This window comes from Rhineura floridana, chromosome 14 (assembly GCF_030035675.1).
Source record: "Rhineura floridana isolate rRhiFlo1 chromosome 14, rRhiFlo1.hap2, whole genome shotgun sequence".
Taxonomy (NCBI): Eukaryota; Metazoa; Chordata; class Lepidosauria; order Squamata; family Rhineuridae; genus Rhineura; species Rhineura floridana.
Window position 1 is genome coordinate 11,523,857 of NC_084493.1, and position 23,225 is coordinate 11,547,081.

The 23,225-nt window shown below is 41.1% G+C and overlaps 1 protein-coding gene across 6 annotated transcripts in view; it reads right to left on the minus strand.

Annotated features, from left to right (window-relative positions):
- Positions 1–8,636: 8,636 nt before the first annotated feature.
- The window catches only part of FBN1 (fibrillin 1), a 256,376-nt gene continuing 241,787 nt past the window's right edge, over positions 8,637–23,225 (minus strand). For all 6 annotated transcript variants that reach the window (XM_061595358.1, XM_061595355.1, XM_061595357.1 and 3 more), the window contains 4 exons: positions 21,358–21,477; positions 16,111–16,342; positions 13,116–13,293; positions 8,637–9,915 (listed from right to left, as the gene is read on the minus strand). In XM_061595358.1, coding sequence (XP_061451342.1) covers positions 9,526–9,915; positions 13,116–13,293; positions 16,111–16,342; positions 21,358–21,477 — 920 coding nt within the window. In that variant the 3' untranslated portion in view covers positions 8,637–9,525. The remainder of the gene's footprint in view (positions 9,916–13,115; positions 13,294–16,110; positions 16,343–21,357; positions 21,478–23,225) is intronic.

The following is a 23,225-nucleotide window of genomic DNA, read 5'->3' on the forward strand; positions in this document are numbered from 1 at the left end:
TAGAAAAAGAGGAAGGCTAAACAAGAAATGGGTTGATTCCACAAAGGAAACCACAGACCTGAGCTTACAAGATCTGAACAAGGTGGTTTATAACAGATGCTATTGGAGATCACTGATTCATAGGGTCGCCATTAGTCGTAATCGACTTGAAGGCGCATAACAACAACAAATTTCTGAACTGTCATACCAAACGGTGGTTGCCTTAGAACCACTGTGCAGTCTTCCTCAATGATTTTTAGCCATACGAGGAGCCTAAAATTAGAGCATTACATTAGAAAATTGACCATGATGTAAATCACACAAAACTAGTAGAGCAAAAACGAAAAGAAATAAATGATTGCAAGATAACAACAAATTAAATATGCCCTTTCTTTTTAATCATTGACATTAGGCAAGTGCCTTCGTTACATTCTTTTCGGCGCCTGCTTAAAACTTTTTTGTTTAGGCAAGCCTATCCAGATGCTGATTGTGGTTTTTTTTTTGTCTGTTGCTGTTTTTAATTCATTTAAAATGTTTTTAAGTATTTTTAACTGTTTTATCGATACTTTTAATGTGTTTTGTAAAACTCTTAGAGGTTTCTTACAATCTAGCTGTATATAAATTTTTAATTAATAAATAAATACATTCATCAGGATGGAAGTTTTCAATAACTATCAGGGTTTAATTACACAGATTAAAGAGAAATTTGCTAGTCTTAAAAATTAATTGAGGTATGCTTGACATATATGACCTGGAGACTTGGTTTTTTTTAAAATGAATAATAATTCTGCCACTAACATAGGATATTGACATTACTTCTTGTAGTTCTCCATTTTCCTTTCTCTAGCAACTCAGTCCAATAATAGGAAATGCACATGCAAATGCATGCTACATGCATGTTTTCCATCAATCATAAAGTCCAATAATGAAGCAGTCAGGCTATGCTTGGTACCACTTATCATCCATTTAGGGTGGTGGGGGAGGAAGGGAAAGACTAAATCTAGACTTCCATAATGTCCTCTTCTCTGAACTGATGTTCAACACTATTTAACATAATAGCTTGTATCCAATGTATTGAGTTATGGTCCCATCAGTGCAAAGATTTTTGCTTGAGCGATAGGATAGGACGTCCCCCCTCTCCTTCCCCCATTCACCCTCTAAATTTGTTGTAGGGGTTTCCCCAACCCTCCAGAACACATTTGAGAAAGGGGGATATGCAGAGGGTTGAGGTGGAGTATTGTTGTGCGAATGAAAATCCTTGCATTAACAAGATGTGTAAACTGAATACCACCCAATATGATGGCTTTTGAAATGGGCTTCTAAGCAAAGGGAAACACACCCATTTCATCCTATTAGTACTGGAATTATTTTTCTTGTACTGTTTCTAGGGAAGGGGTAGCCAATATGGTGCCCTCCAGGTGGTGTAGACTACATCTCCCATAAACCCTGACAACTGGCCGTGCTGGTTGGGGCTCATGGGAGTTTTAGTCCAAAACAATGAAAAGGCACCGTGTTGGCTAGCCCTGTTGACAGACCCTAGGGGGACTGTCAAAATTACTGTTTTCAAACAATAGCCAACGTCATTTAAATAGTTAGAAACCAGAACCATTAGTTCTAGAAACCTGCCCTTTTAAAAAAAAAAAATGCTCTCAGTTTATCAAGATTATTTTAACAGCCCCTAGATTTTGCTCTCTAGTTCTGGCAATATTCCACAATCCCAGCACAATTGCAAACCATGCACATTTCCATTGCATGACTGGCCCAGAATGGTTAAAAAAAGAGTCCTGTATAGCACAACATGACAAAGTACATGAAAAGAATTGCTGCCATCTCAAAATGAATAATGCTAATCACTATAATTATATTTTTTAAAACTACACAGCTGTGTCATTTGTAGCCCTACCCCAAAAAAGGCAGAAAACAAATTTGGTGTTGGGGCAGGTCAGCAGTGATTACAGGACTTGCTTGTTTCATTATTTCCCAGTTTTCTTGCGCTGTTGACAGAAACAGAGCGGGGGGCGGACAGGGAGGCGAAAGAGCGGGGGTGGGGGGGCAGTAGGACAAGTGCAAAGTTCACCCCTGCAAGCCGGAAAGGGTAACACACACACATACATCATTTTCACTTACCTCCACAGCTCTTTACTTCTATTCTGCAGCTGCGTTCTCCTCTGGCTGGTAGCATTTTTTCCCTCTCTCTCCACTTCCTTCCTCGTGCCTCCTAACATAGAGCACGAGGAAAGAGCGACGCTGCCCAGCAACAGATCGTGGAAGTTACTTCTTTTTGAACTACAACTCCCATCAGCCCCAGCCAGCATGACCACAGGATTGGGCTGATGGGAGTTGCAGTTCAAAACAAGTAACTTTTCCAAGCTCTGCCCAGAAGCCTATGCTTCTGGCACATGCCTTTCGTCCACCAATCAGAGGAGCAGAAGACTTCCCCTGCTCCCTCTGTTAACAACAGGCTCGCAAAATTCTCGAAACTTTTAACAATTGGCTCTCGCAAGCCCGTACGAGGCAGCTCCAGCACACCACTGCCTAGAGATCTACAGTGAACAGTAAGAGCAAGCAGATGTTTTGGCTCTGTTGCTTAAAAAAAAACAACAGACAATGTAGCTGTCTTCAAATAGAAAGGGGACGCAAAATGTGTGCTTCTGTGGTCTTGCCTGAAAGACCAGCATTCATGCAAGAGTTTGAGATAGTTTTACACACAGCTAACTTGCAATGTTTAAACTGAAAACTGATAGGAATCCATGTAGACACATTAAAAATCCATGCTGGCACATTTCAAGTTCTACCTCACTAAAAAAAACAAAAAACCCAGCATATTTCCTTACTATAAAGTATGGATAGAATTGCAGACAGGAAATCCTGCCTCACTCTAGCCTTAGCCACTGCCGTTGGCAGATATGGACTAAACTGCTCTATTTTGCCATCACTTGAATTTGTGCTTCTGTTGCATATGTAAAAAGATACAACTGTCCAAGTGTGCTTATTTTGTACTGGCATCATAGGAGGATTTTTTGTGATGTGTTAGAATGCAAAAAATCAGCTTGAAATAGTTGTCATGTTGCTTCTGCATCTTTGGAATTCTTCCCAAAGGAGGGTTTTTTCTTTCTTTTAAGGACTATGTAGATAATTCTCATATGCATCCTGGGCTAGCATCTTTACTTGAGCATATCAATGAGGCATCTTGGAAGAAGAAAATGAAGGCCTCAGTTGCAAGCAAACCTGGACAAATCACCATGCACTATGTATGCAATTATGCACTATCCATTCAATGTAATACTGTACCTCAAAATTGTAGGTGGACAAAGTACCGTATATTCCGGCTTATAAGACGACTTTTTAACCCCGGAAAATCTTCTCCAAAGTCGGGGGTCGTCTTATACGCCGGGGGTCGTCTTATACGCCGGAATATACGGGTACTTCGCCAACTGAGGCATTGCTGTCTTCTACAAGAAACAAAAGTGGGCAGGCCGAGGAAGGGCTCCCAAACTGACCCCGGAGACGCTTGGCGGGCACGTGAGTCTAAAACATTAAGTCTACGGCCGCAAACGCCGCCGGAGTATCACTGCGCCTTACACCCTACGGGTGGCGCAGTGGTCCAAACACAACTAAGGGAGGAAGAAGCCAGCCAAGGAAGGAAGGAAAGGAAGGAGCGGAAGTGGTTCGCACGCCTGCGCATAGGAGGCGGAGGGGCAGCTTGTGGCTGCCTGTGGTAGGGAGTTAAAAAAAAAAACCAACCACAAACCGGCTCGCCGCTGTGAGGGAAAAAAGCACCAGGTGCCTTGGGCGGCGGTGGCGGAGCCTTCTCCTCCTCCTCCTCCCCGCTTCGGCCATGAGCATCGCAGCGCTGGTTTCTCCCGCGCTGCCGCCGCCGGGGCCTCCGCCCCCCGCCGCCGCCGCCTCCGCTGCGCTGCCCGCCGGCATGGGCCCCGCCGCCGCCGCCGCCACCGCCGCTGAGAGCTTCGAGGAGGAGGAGGAGGAGGAGGAGGAGCTGGACAGCCCCACCGACGAAGAGGATGGAGAGCGCAGCGGCCACGCGCGGGATTCCGACGAAGGTGAGACTTTCTCCTTGTCTCTTTCCCGCCGATGACTGGTGGCCCCGATCCGGTGTCGCGCCGGCCTTCTCGGGCCGAGTTCTACCGGGCTTGCTGCCCGAGTCAGTGTGCCTGCAGGGGCGCCGTTCGGCCCTGCTTCGTCCTGACTTGAGAGTAGCCCCATGGAAACTAGTAGAGGTAGCTGGCTTAGTTGCACCAATTTCAGTGGGTCTATTCTGAGTAGCGTCGGATGCAGCCCTAAGCACCGCCCGGTACCATTGGGTTTACTCTTGAGTCAGTGCGCACATAGGATTTTATCCAGTGTTAGTTCTACCCAGAGTAGACCCACTGAAACCAATGGGGTCTGTCTAACTGAGGCCCTTCAGTTGGTTTATGCCAAGTAAGGGCCGAACCCAGGAAAATCTTCTCAAATGTTGGGGGTCGTCTTATACGCCCAGTCGTCTTATACGCCGGAATATACGGTAGGTACTTTCTGCACCATACATGTCAAATATTTTGAAGTTCAGGGTTCAGGCTGGCCATGGCTGTTTACTGACAATTTTCTCAGTGAATAACAGACCAACAGAAGCTGAAATTGCCATTCCTTGTAAAATATGGAGGTTCCATGTGCAACACAGTAGGACATAATGATGCATTTTAGACTTCCACATAATGACTGGAGGGGAGGAGTGCTCAGTTGACATGGTGCATGTGTCAAGAAAATTGCATACACAAGGGCTTGCTCTGTTCTGCAAGCACAAAGCATTACTACCTTGGCATCCTTTGCACATGCACAATTGGCTAGTGTGTAAACTGGACCTCTCCTCTCCACTTCTAGAACAGGCTGCAGGGATTTGGCAGTCTGATGTATTACAAATGCTTCTAAGGGCTGGTTCACACAAATATAGTCATCATTTGATAACATTTATGTAAGTAATTGCAAATGGGCCCTCAGGTATAAAGACTGCATACACAACTTACATAAACTCCTCAGCTCAAATGCAATGCTCTTCAATAAATTTCCACATGCAGATGCAGTAGTGAAATGTACAGCGAACAAGTACAGAGAAATCAAGTTATTTCCATGCAGGCTTCACTATTTCAAAATCACTAGGCAGACACGTCCAAATCCACTCTGACATACACAATATAAACAGTCAGAACCACATCAGAATGCTAACCTGTGAGCCAGACACAATGCTAAATGATAATCAGTTATTGTTCACCTGAGAAAGGCAAGTTAAATTTGTCAACACGGTTATTTATAGTTAAGCAATGTGTGGAAAATATGTTTTTCACAGTTTTGGTACTGTAACAAATACAATCCATATGCAACATATATGTTTTTAAAAAGCAACTCAGTATATCTCAAATCCCTTTTATACTGTTGAATTTGTTACATCAAATAGCACATTAAATAAAATGTTTCTTGAAAATTATATCCTGCTGATTGAATTTTCAGAGAACATCTCCACACCACAAATTACTGTGGAATGGAATTTAATATCCTCTTACAAATAGCATTGCTGTTCTATAGTTTTGTTCTGAAGAGGTTTAAACACAGTTAGGTCTGGGGCTTTGTCTGGGGATGGGGAGTTATACAGCTCCATAACATAATATTTTCCCTTCTGCATATCTCTTTCTGTAAAGGCATAAACACAGGCGCCATCACATTGCATAGTTCATAGCAAGACAACTTGCGTTTAAAGCTGATTTTAATGGATTATCCCTCCACAATCAGCCTCAATGTATCAGACAATCGCTACTAGGCATGGCATGGACTAAAGCACCTTGAAAACGGTTTTAATATGCAGTTCATTTGAAATGAAATGTACACACTTTTCAAAACATCTTTATCAAATATCTTACTCATCTGAGTTGTTGATTCACAGAGTTATTCCATTAAAATAAGTTCAAATGATATAAAGCTCTGTTCAGTGTTGGGACTCAGGCAGAGATTATAGGGGGAAAGACCTTTGAAATTACCTATTCATTTCACAACATTCTATCACTGATTCAGGTGGTTCTGCCATATTTCTCTAGTCAAAATGAGTAAAGTGTGTCTTGGGGCTGTTATTTTCTGGAAACTTTGCAATGTTAATTTACAGAGATAACAAATGAGTGAATGGTTGATAGAACTGGAATTCCCAACATTAGTGAAAGGCCACTATCAAATTCCGGAACATACATTGTTGACTTCTGAAATCACCTGTCTGAAATCCATTGACATAATAAAGCACATTTACATTTATCATACTCTGTAGTAGCCTTCCCTAAAAGGCTCACTTAGTGCCAACCTTGTCATTGTCTCACCAGTTAAAGACATCTTTGTTTTCCCATTTGGGCAGCATTCTATTGTTTTAAATAGGTTTTTATAATTTTATTACTGTATTCTTTACTTTTTTGTAAATCACTTTGGGACTTTTTAGTGGGAAGTGATATATAAATTTAATAAATCGAAGTAAATTCACTGCTAAATTGTAATTCTGTTGATGGATGTTGTCTAATGGCAGAATTAACCTGTTTGTGTTTGGAAGAGTATAAATTTTTAATTGTCTTTATCACTAATTATTGCTAATGCTGATCTTATCTTTCAAATCTTAGGAGTAGCTATATTTTGCTTTATGATGGTAGCATATTTATAGAAAATATGGAAGGGAGGAAATATTGAGGAGGGAATAGGAACTTAGTTAATTAAACTGCAATTAAAAAGATGGTTTTACTGATGTGAGAGATCTTAAAATGTGTAACTGTATACACATACATTACAGTGCTTGCATTGCAAAGCAAAATATACACAGGGCCTGCATAAATCCATCCCCTATTTTATTTCCAGATGCAGGTTGAGGCAAAAAAGTCTCCATCCTGACTGTCTTTTCCCCTCCCCCCAGCCAATCAGCACTGAAGCAGATAATCAGAGGGCAGAGCAAACTAACAGTGACTTCGGCTGTGGGCACACTAGTTGCCTACAGCAAAGCATTTCCATTGGCTACACCTGGAGGGGCAACGGGTTGATCTGCCAATCAGTTGCAAAATCTGTTTGAAGCTGAATTTAAAAAATGCACTCAAGCTAATCAAACCAGGTTTTAGAGTAAAAAGGGGCAGAGTTTGACCAGTATTGCATGGCCCTGTTTTCAGAAAAGAGAGGTGAGATGCACTGGAACCAGCAGAACAGTAAGTGTGTCTCTACCCTAACAGTGGGCTACCATTGTTTGCACCCATCCACTCTTCCCTAGTTCACACCAGGCACAAAGAGATGCCTCTAGTGGAGACTAGGGAAATAAGCTTATGAGAGGAATTCTCTTAACAGTTCCACTTAGACATTTAGAAAGAAAGGCTGCTTATAAATACAAACTTTCCAATCTATAGAGGGTTTCTTATGCAGACAGCTGATAAAAGGAATGGAATAGCCCAAGGGGTGTTGTATGCCAAATTCCTATGCAAGGACCCAAGTCCAGCCCCCAAAGCTCTCAGCCCTTCCAGTCACTAGATTGGGACCATCCAGGCAGTGCTAAACAAAAGTGGAGCGTTGCCAGTGTTGACTGCATCAGTCATCCAGTTTAGGGGCGGGTGATGAATTGACTGAAGTTGGATCTTGTGGAGCGCTTCACAATATCCAACAATTAGATGATTGTCAGGTCTTGCAAGCCCTTTTGCCCAGCTTTGCAGGCACAGCCAATCGACAGTGCCTGTAAACGTCATTCGACAGAGCCAGGCCTTTACCTAACATCAGGTGTACAGCATGTGGGCATGACATGGCTAAAATGGCTTCATGGGGCAAATGGAAAGGCTTGGTGGGTTTAATTAGACCCACAGGCTGGAGGTTCCTTACCCCTACAATAGGTTATTGGCACTATCAAAGGTGACACTGTTGGACAGAGACATGGCTGCAAATCCTTGCATGCTGCTGTACTTGAGAGATTTTTAGATCAGGATGAAAGAACTGCTTGGTAACTTGCTCACTGCTACCAAACAGTAATATCTAGGAGGATGGAGAAGCAACAAGAGGACATCCAAAACACAATGGTTATTGAGAATCTGGAATATTGGAAGAATGATACAATTAGCAGCACATTTCACAATTGGAGAAAGTACAACAGGTAACTTTTATATAGCTGGTCATGCTTTGTCTCTTGCTGTAATAACAGAAATTATGGTTTCTAACAGGACTACTTATTTTAACTCCTATAATAAACCAATAATAATGTTGGTTCCTAACATGTTGTTTGGAGGAAAAATATTAGCATACACTTTGGAATGGCTCTGTTGTCAGCTATAGCAAGGCTACCCATATCAATCTGAATTTGTATATATATTTTTTGATTAATAGATATATTTATTCTTAACTGCAAATGATTCAGTTCTGGAGATAAATTGTTATTTTATATTTTTACAAAGAATAATGGCATACAGGTTATTTTACTAAATGCAGTATTTACAGTAAACTGCTCTCTCTCCCTCCCCCCCCAACTGCAAACTGATTGGTCCAGGTGGGTTTTGTAGCTTTTATTAATAATTGTTTTCAATGTAAACACAAAAAATGAATATTACGATGAACAGGAATCTAGCTCCTCATATGGTTTTGTGTAACTTTAGCAAGAACATGAAATCACAGAATGAACTAAAAAAACTGTTTTATTGTGACATTTGACATTGAACTCTTATTGATATGAATGATGGTAGGTACTCTTTGACATGTGTTACATTATGTCATGGTGTAACTGTGGATGGCACTGTGTCATGTGACTTCTGAGAATGTTTAATGGTCCCCACTAACCCCAGTGCACTTTGATTGTCACAGAAATGTTATGACCAAATTTGTGTATACATTTAAGTAGTTGATCTTATAAGCACCATTATAAACCCTCACGTCAAGGGTATTATTATTCTAGTTTACAAATGTTTCATGGATAAAAATAGCGTGGTTACAGTATACACACACTTAATTTACATGTACTGTATTATAGATATAACTGAGATAAACTACTGAGATAAACTTTGGTTGGCTGATGTATTTAGATGGAGTAATTGCAGTTTCTTTGGTTTCTAAGTTGTGTATATATTACAGTGCATTTATAAAATCTAGGTTGGACATTTTCTAGCACCAAACTGATATCATAAACGGCTGACCTAATAAGTTGTAGCTGGAGAAGCGGATTTTAAGATTGTTTAAAAAAACAAAACAGAAGAATCCAAGGATGGAACTTCCTATCACTGCTGATAGGATATTGCCTTGGCATCAGTGGCCAACTTCCAACAGCAGTCCAGGTATTCAAGATTCAGCATATCAAGGTAAGTATACTTACAAGAAGCCTGAGAAAGTGGTTGTTGTGAGCTACAGTTTTCTCCCTGTACCTTGCTTATTTCAAAATGGAATAGTGCTCACATATTCAAATGTATTCATGAAAGGTTGTACCTGTGATATGGAGAACCTTATTGGGAAATAAAACATTCAAGTCTCAAATAGCTATCTTTGGCTTTAATTATTTGGTCTCTGTTTGGTGAATTAATGAAGCAAAATTTCAATTTTCATTTTCAGGTTGTCTCCTAGCTCACCACTGAGGTAGTCTTTGTCATGTTTATCTTCAAGCTGACTGAGTTCCTTCTTTTTATAGAGTGGAACACTACTAATCTGTAATGAGTAGGTTCCAGGCACTGGCTTCTTCTTCGTTAAGTGAAGGAAGCTTACTCCTTCTTTCTGATTTATCCTAAAGAAGCCATCTTCATTCCCGTAGTCTATTAAATATCGGTTGTGATTTGTTAGTGTTGTAAGAGCAGGGATCAGTTTCAAGATGCGATCTTTGTTATTAAGATCAGAGATGTTGAAAGAAAGGGTGGCTGGTTTTTCAATATCCCAGCTGGCAAGGCTAACTTCTGCCTCCACCTCAGGCTGATCCTGTAAAAGAATAGACTGTTTTAATCTCTCCCTTCTTGCTTTTTCATGCACTTAGATGCATAATAACCAACACAGATATTCAGATAGTGGGCTGCCTAAAATATTCCGATACTTAGAATACTTATGCAACACAGAAAGTTATAAATTTAGGAATGTGATGTCTTTTGTTGGATTCAGCTTCTGGTGGTACTTCCGTTGAACTGACACGAAAACACCCCATGAATCTTGGTTGGTAATTTCAGATAAATGGTATTGTCACCTTTATACATCAATTGATACTTTCCGCTGGTTTGATCATTGTTCATTGGAATAAGGATGAGATAATTTAGACCAAGGCAGAATATGTGTCTTAAAATATGAATAAAATATGTCAGGTCTGCTTTAACTTGGATTCCTGCACTGAGCACAGGGTTGGACTCCATGGCCTTAGAGGCCCCTTCCAACTCTACTATTCTATGATGCTATGAAATACAATTAAAGGAAATACAAGCTTTTAGCTATTGGTAGTTAAAACTGCTAGAGAAGTACTCCACCATCCAACAGGCTGATTACTATGCTTCGTTCTCAAAAGTGTTGATAAGGATCAGTTCCAGGCGCCTGTAAAGTTTGTATCTGATTATATCTAAAGAATGCTGGAAGAACTAAACAGTTAGAACAGCTTCCACAGGAAAATCCCTAACAGTGGCCAAATTGCTTTAATCTGCAAAACTCAAAGGATTTTTATTGCCATCATTTGACAAAATAAGACGCTGGGAAGAAAAAGGGAACTGTTTGTGTGCTGCAGCAGATTTTTATCTGTTTACTTTCTTATTTTAATTCTTTGTCACCTAAGCTCTGCTGCTCTTTCCAATTAGCTCGTGGTGAGTTCCTGCTGGCCTGAGCTTCCAGGCCATGTTGAGCTAAATCCCCCCACATTTGGTACTTAATTTCCAGGTGAAAAGCATATTATTAGACAAAGGCCACCTTAGGGGAAGAAGCACCCTAACTGCATGTGCCCCTGACAGAAACTTCTTAAAAGACTAAAGAAATTGCTTGAGTGTGCAATCTACATCTAATACAATGAGACATTCTTATTGCAAAGCTGGATGGTACTTTAAGTTTTAGTGCTGACATGACACAGGAAATGAGCATGTAAGTGAAAACCTATGAAAGCTGACCCCTCTCAACAACTGGCAACAGCTTCAGAGGAACCCCACTGATAAATGCAGCTGCCACAGCATCCAAACTTCATTTTCACATACACAAACCCTTTTCAACTGTTTCTCAGAGCTACAGCTTAAAGTCATATTGGTTTAATGTGGTATGAGTTTTACAGACCACAGCAAAATTCATCAAGCTTAATGCATCTGAGGAATTAGGCTTCTAATTATAAATGGTCACTCCACAGTAAAGCAGTGAGACTGCACCTGTACAAACATGAATCTATGGGTCAGATGCACAACAACCCTGTGTCATCTACACTACATATCTTAGTGGGCTAGATAGACCAGTGCTATCATAGCTTTAGGGCAGAACTAGCTATGAACCAAAAATGATTCCCTCACTGCCCTCCCCCCGTCCCAGCAGCCAATAATGTGGAGAAGAAGCAGGGAAGCACAAAATCTAACTGAGTCACATCATGTGTTTCCGTAGTTATATGTCTTGGGAGAGAGGAGGAGGACCTTGACATGGGGCTCATTCACACGGGAGCTGAACTCCGTTTTAAAGACGAAGCTTTTTTCATCGCGATAAGAGTTTAAAGGTTCACACTTCTTACCTTATATGAGCCCTCAATCCGCTGTTTTGCATTTACACTGAAGGGAAAGGGTCAATCACACAGCTTCCTAATGATCACACCCTCTTAAGGTCAAACTACCACTTTCTTTGGTTACCTTGGCAACCGAGCATGCTCAAGTTTGCTCCAGAGTAAGTTTCATTTAAAAGAAGAAAAAATCCTCAAGTGCCATTGTTTGTATTTTCAGAATCCAGCAGAAATACAAATATTTGTTTGAACAGTGTTATGCTTTTTGCACAAGTTAGGGGGAAAGAAAAAAAAAGCACCATTTCCAGCAGGCTTGCAGAATGGGAGTCAGTAGGAAATGACATGAACAAAGGGAGCAGGAGGGAGTGGGCGCGGACTCACAAAAGCATCGGAGCTAAGCGTCAGCAAGCCCTTAGAGATACAAAGCACAGATGGCTTTTCCTTCCCTTTTCGGATTAAAATTGGATTGATTTGCTGCAGATTAAAAGGTAAAAGCAGCTGCTTATGTTCGCCTTGCCTAAAACGTCATGTAAATGCTGCAAATTAAATGGGTCTGCAATTAGTGCCAGATTCACACTAAAGCTTCGTGTCAACCAGCCCATGGAGTTGTCATTTACCATGTAAGGGTCAAATTACTTTTTAATGAATTTCCCTCACAAGTACATGCCAGATCTCATATTGGCCGTGTTCACACACAACGCTAAGCCATAAAGCTTGATTTAGCAAGATATACTGTACACAAACTGCATTCTTGTGCATGCAGTTTGAGTGCTCTCATTTCACTCCTCCCTTCAGATGAGTAGGTAAACAACCCACAAAGGTTAGCTCAATGCAATGTCTGAACTGAGTGTCATGGTTTTGCCCTAAGAAACCACAGCTGCATAATATGGTTTACTAAACCAAGCATTATGTGTTAATAGAGATGTGGAAGAAGTTTGATTCAGTTCATATTTAAAGGTGAAAGCTGAAACATGAAAACCGAAACACAGCCATCCTTTACAATTTACACCTCTCCAAATTTTGCAGTGCTATGCTCCAGCTGAGTAATGTGTACAAAAATGTGTATTCTTGGGCATAGTGCATACACTTGCATAAAATGCATACATTAGTGAAAATAACAAAATGCATTTATGTATGCATTAGGAGAAATTTGCACTAAAATGCTAATGATTTCATGAAGGCTTTTAAAACATAAATTTACAAACTGACACGAAATGTGGAGAACTAAACTTGAGTTGAAAAACGAGAAACTGAGGGAAACTGAAATTGATTCACTCATCCCTATGTGTGAACGTGGACATTGCGAGAACACATTCAAAACATATTTACCACATGAATCTGAAGTGGTAAAGTCACCTCATAGTAATTTTACCCAAAAGTTAACAAAGAAACTGGGCTCAGAAAGACTCTTGGGAAGATACATTAATCCTACTGATCCCAGAAAGGTTGAGTAAGTCACCTCTGCATCAAGGGCATCTGTTTCATTTGTGCTTCGCCGTTTCCTTCCTCTTTTAGGATAGCCGTTGATTTTACAGTCATAGCATGCTTCTGGAGAAAGTGAATTGTCATCTACTTCACTGCTGATTGACAGATCTTGGCCATGACCCTTGCCTAGTCCCATTCCAGAAACACAATGTCTAAGAAATTGAAAGGACAGAAGTCAGCCACAACACTTTCAATACACACAGTCATAAAACAGTAGGAGCAAAATCTATTATGGCATAAGTGTTAATGGACTAAAGTGGACTTCATCAGATGCATGATTATCCTAAGTTGCATGTATATTGCATACATGGTTGGGGAGGGGCCTTGAAAACAGTGAAGTCAGAAGAAAATATAATGCAGAAAAGTGCAGATGGTGTTACCAACAGTAGCCATCGATAATAATGTAATTATCATTGTCTGTACTTTTCTGTGTCTCATTTCCTTCTCATCTCTCAGTCTACAATCCCCACCCCACCCCAACCATCCATTCGCAATAGGATAACACTTCATGCATCTGGCAGTAGTCCATGAAAGCTTATGCCGAAATAAATGTGTTAGTCTTTAAGGTGCCACAAGACTCTTTATTGCTTTTGCAGTAGAAGATTAGCATAATTGCTCCTCTTTAGCTGCTCTTTGAAATTTAGTGGGCGGCCTTTGTATTCATATTGACCGGACCACTTTGATTTCACACATTATACCTTCCATACAGTAAATAAATGGAAAGTATGCTTGAAAACAGAGTGAATGATTTGGATGGTAACAATCTGGAAGTCACAACAGTAGGTTTTCAGATGGCAGCCTCTATTTATTGGACATTTAGGCTGCAATCCTATGGCCCCTGGGAGAATGTCCCAGATCTCTTTCTCCAACTTTTGCAGGAGAACTCTTGACATCAGAGAAGGAGATCCTATGTTGGATCCTATCGAAACATCCCTGTCTCTATGACATTGGAGAGGTGTGAGTTGGGGTGATTTGGAGATCTGCTGGGGCAAACCAGGAAAAGACACGGATCCAAATGATTCATATCATTTTCAACCCCTTGACAAGCCCCTGCACCAGGGATAGATTTATATCAGCTCAGGAGCTACTGGAGAGATTTACAGCAGCTCAGGCACTGCCATAAATCTATCCTATTAATTTTTGTCCCTTTGCTTCCAATGGAAGGGGGGGGAAACAGGTGAAAGAACAGACTACTTCCTTGCTAGAGAAAGTCCAGCAGGGCTTTGGATCACACAGTTAAACCTCCTTCAGCTCTCTCCATCCCATCTGCCTTAGGATTGCAGTCTCAATGTTGCTCATCTGGGCATGCAAAAACTGAGGATATACACTAAAGACATCATTTTTAACTTTTCAGTTAAAGAATCTCATTCCACATTTGGAAGGCAACCAATGCATGTATGCTGTTGGTAACAGTTGCTTTTCATTTGTTGCAGTCTTTTCATCTTCACTCTTGTGGGGACAGAACATTTTCTCATTACTGGGACTGCAATATCTTACCAGGAAAAATATCGGTTTTCTGACACTGAGCCCATTTCCCCCCCTTTCTTTTTATACGTATACTCAAGGCAAAATACATGTGCAATTCATTAAGTAGGAAGGCTACATTTATGTAGAATTAGGCACATACCTCTTTTTTAAACATTGGAAATAAAACCCAGTCCCTACCATTCACTTCATAGCTTAATCTCCAGAATATGATCCCAAATATTCTCACTGGCACATTTCCCTACCATCCTTGCATGTTATGCTTTGTAACAATGCATTCACACAGGCCCAGTTCAGGTGCTCTAAAATCTTTCATGTTAGACAGCCCTATGGCTGCACCTGCAAGGATGGAAAGAAAGCATGAGCCACCACGTATCACAAATATACTTCCCTGCAGGAATTCGCATGAGCCCTTAACCCCTCAGTGCTGCATAAGTAACTATGAGTGGCTCTTCTTGTTTTCCATCAATCAATGACTTGTGTGTTTCACCTAAGGATGCAAACCGGTCTGGGACCAATGCTTGTTTTCAAGGATCGTGACTCAGCTACTGACATGCTTCTCATCTCCAGAAGGCCTTGGTGCAACTTTATACCTGCATAACACCTAAGCAGCCTCATTTGAACATCTGCTCCCTCATCCCCAATTCCATTTTAAGATTATAAGCAGATGCAGACTCCATGGCTTCAACATCAGCAAAACATTTTTTTAAAAACGTTTCCCCCTCACTTGCCCCACCCACGGATCTGTTTATCACCTATCCTGATGAAGAGGGTTTTTTTGTGATATTTTGATTGACCTAATAAAAGTGTTTACCTAATATGGACACTGGAAATTTTCTTATGGGACAACACTGCTACCTTTATTCTTTTATGTGTCCTCTTGTTATGCTGCTTGAATATGCAGAGAACCAATGGAATGAGCATTTGCTTCCCTGAGGCCTTCCATAGTATGAGTTCATAAATTACTCCACTGACCTTCAAAGATGTTCCCTTTCTGCTTCAGTTCTACTGGTCCAGTTTCTAAATAGCCACAGCCTGCTGAACCATATGATTTAGGTATACTTTATGACCAGTTCACACATACACGTCCCTCACTTATTGATCATAGTTACAAGTGATGACTTGTATGTGAGATTCAGCCATAACAAATTAAATCATTGTAGGCAGAACTTTCATTAACATCCACTCTCTGCTGAAACACAGTACTTTTCAATAGAGGTAGTTTACACATTTACCTGAGAGCCATAACAGATCATACATACATTAGTGAACCAGACCATATTATACAAATTCTTTCATTGTCCTCATGGCTGTGCCTCACCACTGCCGTGGACACAGCTTTGATTAAAGCATTAGAGCCTCTATAGTCTGTCTTTGGCTTATTCAACTGCAGCATCTGCTGATACATTAAACTCAGAGAAATTTTGTAGCTCTATTGCTGCTATATTTAGAACCTGCACATTTCTAAGTAAAATGCTTCTTACCCTTGTCCTATTCGGAAGTACCCAGGTGGGCATCCACAGACATAACCACCTTCTGTGTTTGAGCAACCATAGCTACATGGGGCTTGTGAGGATCCACATTCATTGACATCTTGGCAACCTCCACTGAACTGTTCAAAATGATATCCAGTAGGGCACATGCATTTGTAGCTCCCCAAAGTGTTGTGGCAAGATGCTCCGCCACAAACATGGGCACTGAGGCATTCATTTTCATCTGGAACAGAAGCAAAGCAGATAAGACAGTCACCTTTATAGTCTTGGGAAGCACACTTCTCACACAAAGCTACTGTGGAAGATTTGGAGTTTTCTGGTATAGAAGGTTTATTTATTTATTATTTGATTTATATCCTGTCCTTCCTCCTAGCAGGTTGACCCAAACATCCTTTTCACTAGAAACCATAATAGCCTAGATGGGCTGCATTAACTTGACTGTGTCATGAATTGCTTTATTATTTATTTAAGACAGATATTAGCACTCTTCATCTTCTATGGTACTGAAACTAGCATACAACATTAAAATAAAATATTTTTGTAAAAAATTAGTGACATTTGGTTACTCTAAAATATTAGCATTCAAAGCGATTCACACACATTATCTGGTTCCCCATCCATCCCCAACATGCCTCTGAACTACTCCCTTTTTGGCCCAACCAACATGAAGCTCTGATGATGGTCAGGCCAGAGCATTGGAGGCGTTGGCAACAGGAAGGGAGGATGACATTGGAGCCCTGTCTTCAGTGTTGGACAGGAAGATCCAATCTGTCCTTTGGTCCCTGGGATACCCTACTAGGGGGCATAGGATTGAAGTAAAGTTAGCACTGATTTGCAAAGCAAGATTCATATTTGTTTTTCACCCAATATGGCCAAATACAAAATTGCCTTAACTTGGTGATGGCAAAATCCTTTGGCATGTGCTAAACAAATATTGGCTTCTGATAATAATTTAGGACACATCACATACAATGCTGAATTTAACACTACAATTTCACAAAATATCTAACATATTGACTACATTTGTAATACTTTTCAGAGATAGTCATATGACAGAGCGGTGTCGGAAGGCAGAGCTGGGGTCCCAATCCCGGGGAGCTGGATCCCGGAGAGTTGGGAGAAGAGTATTCGGATGGATGGCAGAGGGAAGGGGGAGGAACTTCCCCCCTTTGGAGCGAAGACGAAACAGAGGAACTGCCAGTGATAAGGTTGCTTAGCAACGGGGAGCCTGAGCCCTCCCTGGACATTCTCACGCCTCCCCCTCTTTCAGGCTCAGAGCAAGAGGGGAAAGAGGGAGGGCTGCTCACAGCCGAAAAGCGGGGAGGCAGTTTACCATCAGCCCCTCCCCTATCCCCCATCCTGGAATCGGAAACTTCAGAAGAGGAGGGGGTGATGCTTCCCCCCTCACCGCGCACACGCAGACAGCTGAAAAGACAGGAGAGAAGGGGGGGAAGGCGGGCAGTACCTGAGGGGCAGTTAAGGAGGAGCGAAAGATTGCCCGCCCGTTTGGCCCCTTCTTAAAGAACAGGCGGGAAGAAGTCCCTTGCTCTGTCAACTTTCTCCCAATGCCGCAGGACCTGTATCCCTGTATTGCTTCATGAGAAAACGCAGTCTTTGTTTGGACATTACCCTAATAAAACACGAATTAACTACAGCCGTTGGTCTGGTTCCTGAGTCACATCCTGGGCCTGACAAGCATATGCAAATTCCTTAAAATGCTTATAACAGGATTTATTCAAAATATGCTCAACTTGTGGAAAATTACAAAATTCAATGGGACTTGCATGCAAGACAATCCTAATGGATCGTGTCCCATTTCTGTGAGCCAGAAACCGTGTCATGATTTGCTTTATTATTTATTTATGAAATATATTAGCAGTCTTCCTTGTCTATGGTACCAAAACTAGTATACATTAAAATAAAATATTTTTGTAAAAAATTAGTGACATTTGGTTACTCTAAAATATGAGTGTTCAAAGCGATTCACAAACATTATCTCAATTTCTGTAACAACACTGTAAAGTACATCAGTATTATTATTGCCTTGTTATCATTGAGAGGCTGAGGTAGCAGCCTGTATAAGGCTACTTAATGAGTTTGTGGCAGAGGTCTGAAGCAACGACAGAAGGTCTAACTCTAGATCAACATTCATGGACAGCCAAAAGAACTGAAACAACCACAACAATTGGAGAAGCCAACTTCATTTTAATTTCTCCTGATTTTTATGACTTAAGCATGCATATTTGAGGAGAAATGTGAGCAAGTACAAAGAGAACATTCCATGAAAAAGCAGATAGCAGTAAATTTACCATATAAGAAGGCTACATACTTGTCTCTGGTTTTAAAACAACAACAAAAACAACACTGTTTTAGCTATATAAAGAAGCTTTTGCTGGTCTAACAGTATCATCCTGGAAAATATCAGGTTCATTTAAAAGAACAGAAGAATTTTGAACTGTCCAAAATAACTTGAGAAGCTCACAATGCCCCCTTGTTCTTTGGTGCTCCCCTATTCCCAATGATAATAAAATCAGAAAAGCATGAAAAGGGCAAATTAAATTTTTAATTTAAATCATATGTCCCCTCCTAATCCAATCTTTCCAAAAATAAAAGCAACTTTTGAGTAATTGGCAAATTCCCCCGTTGGAGCTGAAGCATCTACATTCCCGAATGGAGGATTGTGTAAAAATGTCAGCAAGTTTTCTTAAGCATAATTAAAAGCAGAGACCTCCCTTAGAGCAGCGCAATGATAACATGGAAAGGCATTTTTATATGCTTTTGAAAGCAAACAATGGCAGGCACATGGTAGATTAGTATGAGTCACTATATATTTCTCCAGGAAAGAACTGCATCTCCAATGGACCAGTTATATTAGATACTGGAAATACCTCTAAATGGATTTCCTAATGTCAAAAATTGGTACTGGGATATTCATGCTGCACTGCAGCAATACAATGAAAATAAAAAGTGGTTTCCCACGACTTTCGAGATACATAAGGACCCAACCCTTCCTGTCCTACACTTGAAGTAATCAGTAACTTTCTCCATGAGCAACATTATTGGCTGAGGTGCAGAGGCAGAGATCACCACAAAGGGTTGTATAAGGAACAAAAATGCCTTTGGTTTGAGCAGATGAAATTGTTTCTTACCACAGAAAAAAAAACCCAAGGGCATTTGGAATACATGATAAGAAACAGTGGTAGGTTTGCTGTGAAATTAAAGGAAAGCTTTTTCTGTCCGATATTAATATGCCTGGTGACTACTAACAGACCTACTTGCATTTACGCAATTCTAAGCTCTGCTGAAGATTAGGTGGAGAGTGAGAACCAGCAACATTTGCTTTTAAATAGAGACATCCAACATAATAAGCCATCCATCCATTGCGTCTAAGGGGTGGATTTGTCAAAGTTTTGTTATTCATAAAAACATGAAGATAAAAAGGATTAAGAATTCAGTTTTAAAATTCATATAACCCCTGTTCTAAAACAGTTGGATTGATTGACTGTTCGTTTCCAGGTTCAATTCAAGGTCCCCACATTAGCATTTAATGCTCTAAACAACTTAGGGCCCAACTATCTCAGAGACCATCTCCTCCCTACAGACCCTTTCGGGTATTAAGATCAACAGAGGGGCCTTCATGCTAGTTCCGCCACTCTCAGAAGTTCAAGGAATGCTGGCCCAGGAGAGAGCTTTCTCTGTGTCATCCCCTAAGTTGTGGAATTCCATCCCTACAGAGGTGTGTCTGACTCCTTCGCTATACAGTTTTCAGTGAATGCTAAAGACACACTTCTTTACCCTGGCCTTTGGCTCCTGAGATGTATGATTTCAGAAACCACCCTAATCTTATGACTGAAATGTGTTGCAACTCTTGCTAATATATTTTAGATTTTGTAGCCCACCCTGAAACAATTGGTGAAGGGCTGGCAATAAATTATTGTTATCATCGTCATCGTCATCATGGTCATCAACTACTTCTCAGTACGGTCTGAATGGTGACAGGCTATAGTTCAGTGGTAGAGCACCTGCTGTGCATGTAGAAGGTCACAGCTTCAATTTCTGGCATCTCCAGGGCTGGGAAAGGCACCTCATCTGAAACCCTGGAGAGCCACTGACAGTCAGCGCAGACAATACAGAGTTAGATGGACCAGTAATCTTATTCAGTATAAGGCAGCTTCCTATGTGTATCTGTATTAGGGTTGCCAGGTTCCTGGCCTGAGACTGATCCTGTATCTTTAGGAGAAGAGAAAGTTAGTCAAGTGCAGGTGTTCTTGCAACCCTGTAATGGGAAAAACCACAAGGTGGAATTCTCCCTTCTTCCTCCACAATTTTTAAAGATACAAAAGACCTCTTGGAGGCTGGGTCTGGCAACCAAGAGGTCTTCTGTATCTTTAAAAGTTGTGTAGGGGGAAGGGAGAATTCCACCTTGTGGTTTTTCCCATTACAGAGTTGCAAGAACACCTGCACTTGGCTGCCTTTCTCTTCTCCTAAAGATACAGGATCAGTCTCAGGCCAGGAACCTGGCAACCCTAATCTGTATTATATGGGATGTGTACAGCTGACTTGCACAACCTTCACTGTGCCAATCAGTTATATATTGGATGCATAAATAGCCTATGCAATCTGTAATGCAGATGAGCACAATTTTGGGGTACAATTATGGTGTTTCATTTGCATTCTGTCAGGGGTGTTTTTGGCACTGGATTATACCATCTAAAAAGGTATGTTCTGTCACTGAAATAGTTCCTCTGAAATGGCAGTTTCAAGTTCATATAAAGTATAGCTGAGGAATGAGTGACAGATAAATAATGATGCACTGCCTTTTTTCAGCTGAGTAAAGGAGTTGGCTCTTTTACTTCCAACTAGTCACAAGGACTCCTAGCACCCTGTTGCCTTTTACAGGACTGCACATGTCAAGGGTCGCCAACAGAGCAACTGCAGGCACATCTACACCAGCAGAGGCCTTCCCTGGCAGCCACAGGGTCCCTTCCCTTCCCCTCCTGGTGAAATTATGTTTGAAATAAGCATTTTATTGTATCAAATAGAACAAGTTGCAGTGTGTGTGTGTGTGTGTGTACGCCCTTCACAGTTTCTCAACAAAAAAAGTTGGTGACCCTTGGCATACAGAACGTTTCCCTGAACCTACAAAATCAAGATGCACCCAGTAATCAACAATACCAAAATCTTATTGCTAATTCAGTAACGGTCTTATTTGCTCAGACAATAAGAAATGAGACTTGCCGACACACTGGTTCCACTGGTAATGCTGGAGATATCCCTGCGGGCAACTGCACCTGTATCCTCCAATTATGTTCTGGCAACCATGTTGGCATCGATGATTTCCATCGCACTCATCAACATCTATAAAAAGAAAACACATTTCTGAATTATTCTCTAGTCACTGGGAAAATCTGTATCATAACCAGAGCTCTGAATATACTTTGTATCTCTTTGTGCGCAGCGCAGCCATCCCTGTATACATTGATTTAATTCACAGTGGGGAAGATCATCCTTTAAACAGAATGCACGTGCACTTGAATGACAAGGTGTCATACCCTTGTTACTAAAGGCAGCACTGAGAATTTCCTACATGGGAAGCACAAACATGTGAAATCTGCATGTAGAGGCTGCTGAAAGCAACACATTTCCTCTTTTACAGTCTATAGGCAACTCTGGGAAAAAACAAGGAGGGCCAAATCAAAACATTAGGCTTATGACGAAGGCCACTCTGTTTGGTCATAAGAAGGTATGCAAGGGGATTTTATAGTCCCTCCTACTGCTTGGCAGGCAGCAACCATGTCATAAAAATAAACTGCTGTAGCCTTCCCTCCCTAGCGGAGCTCTGGTTCCATTCCATGTCTGAGCTGATAAAAGAATCTTGGATAAAACAAAACAACTGACAGATAAAGGGGCTGAAGATGCCAGACAGAGAGAAGTAAGGCAAACAAAAAATATGAGGCCGAAATGAGTGAAGCTTGGCTAGGACTGGATGCCTGGCAATGTGTTGGATGGGACTGAGAAGCATGCCTACTTGAGTGTTGGAAGGTTTGTATAAATGGTGTAGCCTTGAGTACCTCCTTAAACCCAGTAAGAAGAAACCTTCAGTCCAGTATTTTCTGTATTGGTCATAGGAGATAGCCAAGTGAGATATGCTAAAGCTAACCTGAACCAGGGGGGCGGGGGGACCAAACAAAGAAGGCAGCTGGACATCCATCTGTCGGGAATGCTTTGATTTGGATTCCTGCATTGAGCAAGGGGTTGGACTTGATGGCCTTATAGGCCCCTTCCAACTCTACTATTCTATGATTCTATGAAACTGTAAGCAGCCTAGAATGGGGGGGTCCTAACCCACTGTCCATACCCAGCCCCCCAACAGCTTTTTGTGCCCCTCCCAAAAATGTGCCATTTTTATTTGCTATTTTTTTAATTTAAAAAAATGACTGACTGCTCCCGTTGGTGCACCTCTGTGATGCCAAAAGGTTTTTTGTGCCCCCTGACAAAGTTCATCCTTTTAAAAATAGCAGTAAGTTTTAAAATAGTGTTTTTGAAACTGACAACTACTGAAGTGATTCCAAAAGGTTATTGTGTAACCTCAAGACCCCTCCCCATATTTGTCCTTTAATTGAATTAATTTTATGCTTGCTAAACTGTTTATTTTTGTCTTATTGGAATGTATTGCTATGTTTTGTAAACTGAGTTCTCTCCCCTACCCCGGTGCTTTTATTTTGAGTGTTTGTTGTAAGCCACTGTGGGCACAGGTTACTGTGGAAAGGTGGCATATAAGTAAACCCAATCAATCAATTTAAAAAAGAAAAAATTTGGCCATGCCCACCGTGACATGTGTCCCCCATAAAACTGACCATCAGTCAACACAGGCCTTGGCTCCCAAAAAGATTAGCCACTCCTGGCCATCAGGGATGGGAGGACATACTGTATTACTCTCCTCTCAAAGGTGGCCTTGGCTGATATGTACACATCAACCTTGTAGCGCTGTGTGAACATGCTGAATGAGGATCAAGTGGTCGCATAAGAGATTTCAGATACTGGTTCATTGGTGGAAAATGCAGCCATTATATTGAACTGCATTTGCCATTTTACTGCCCATGTAG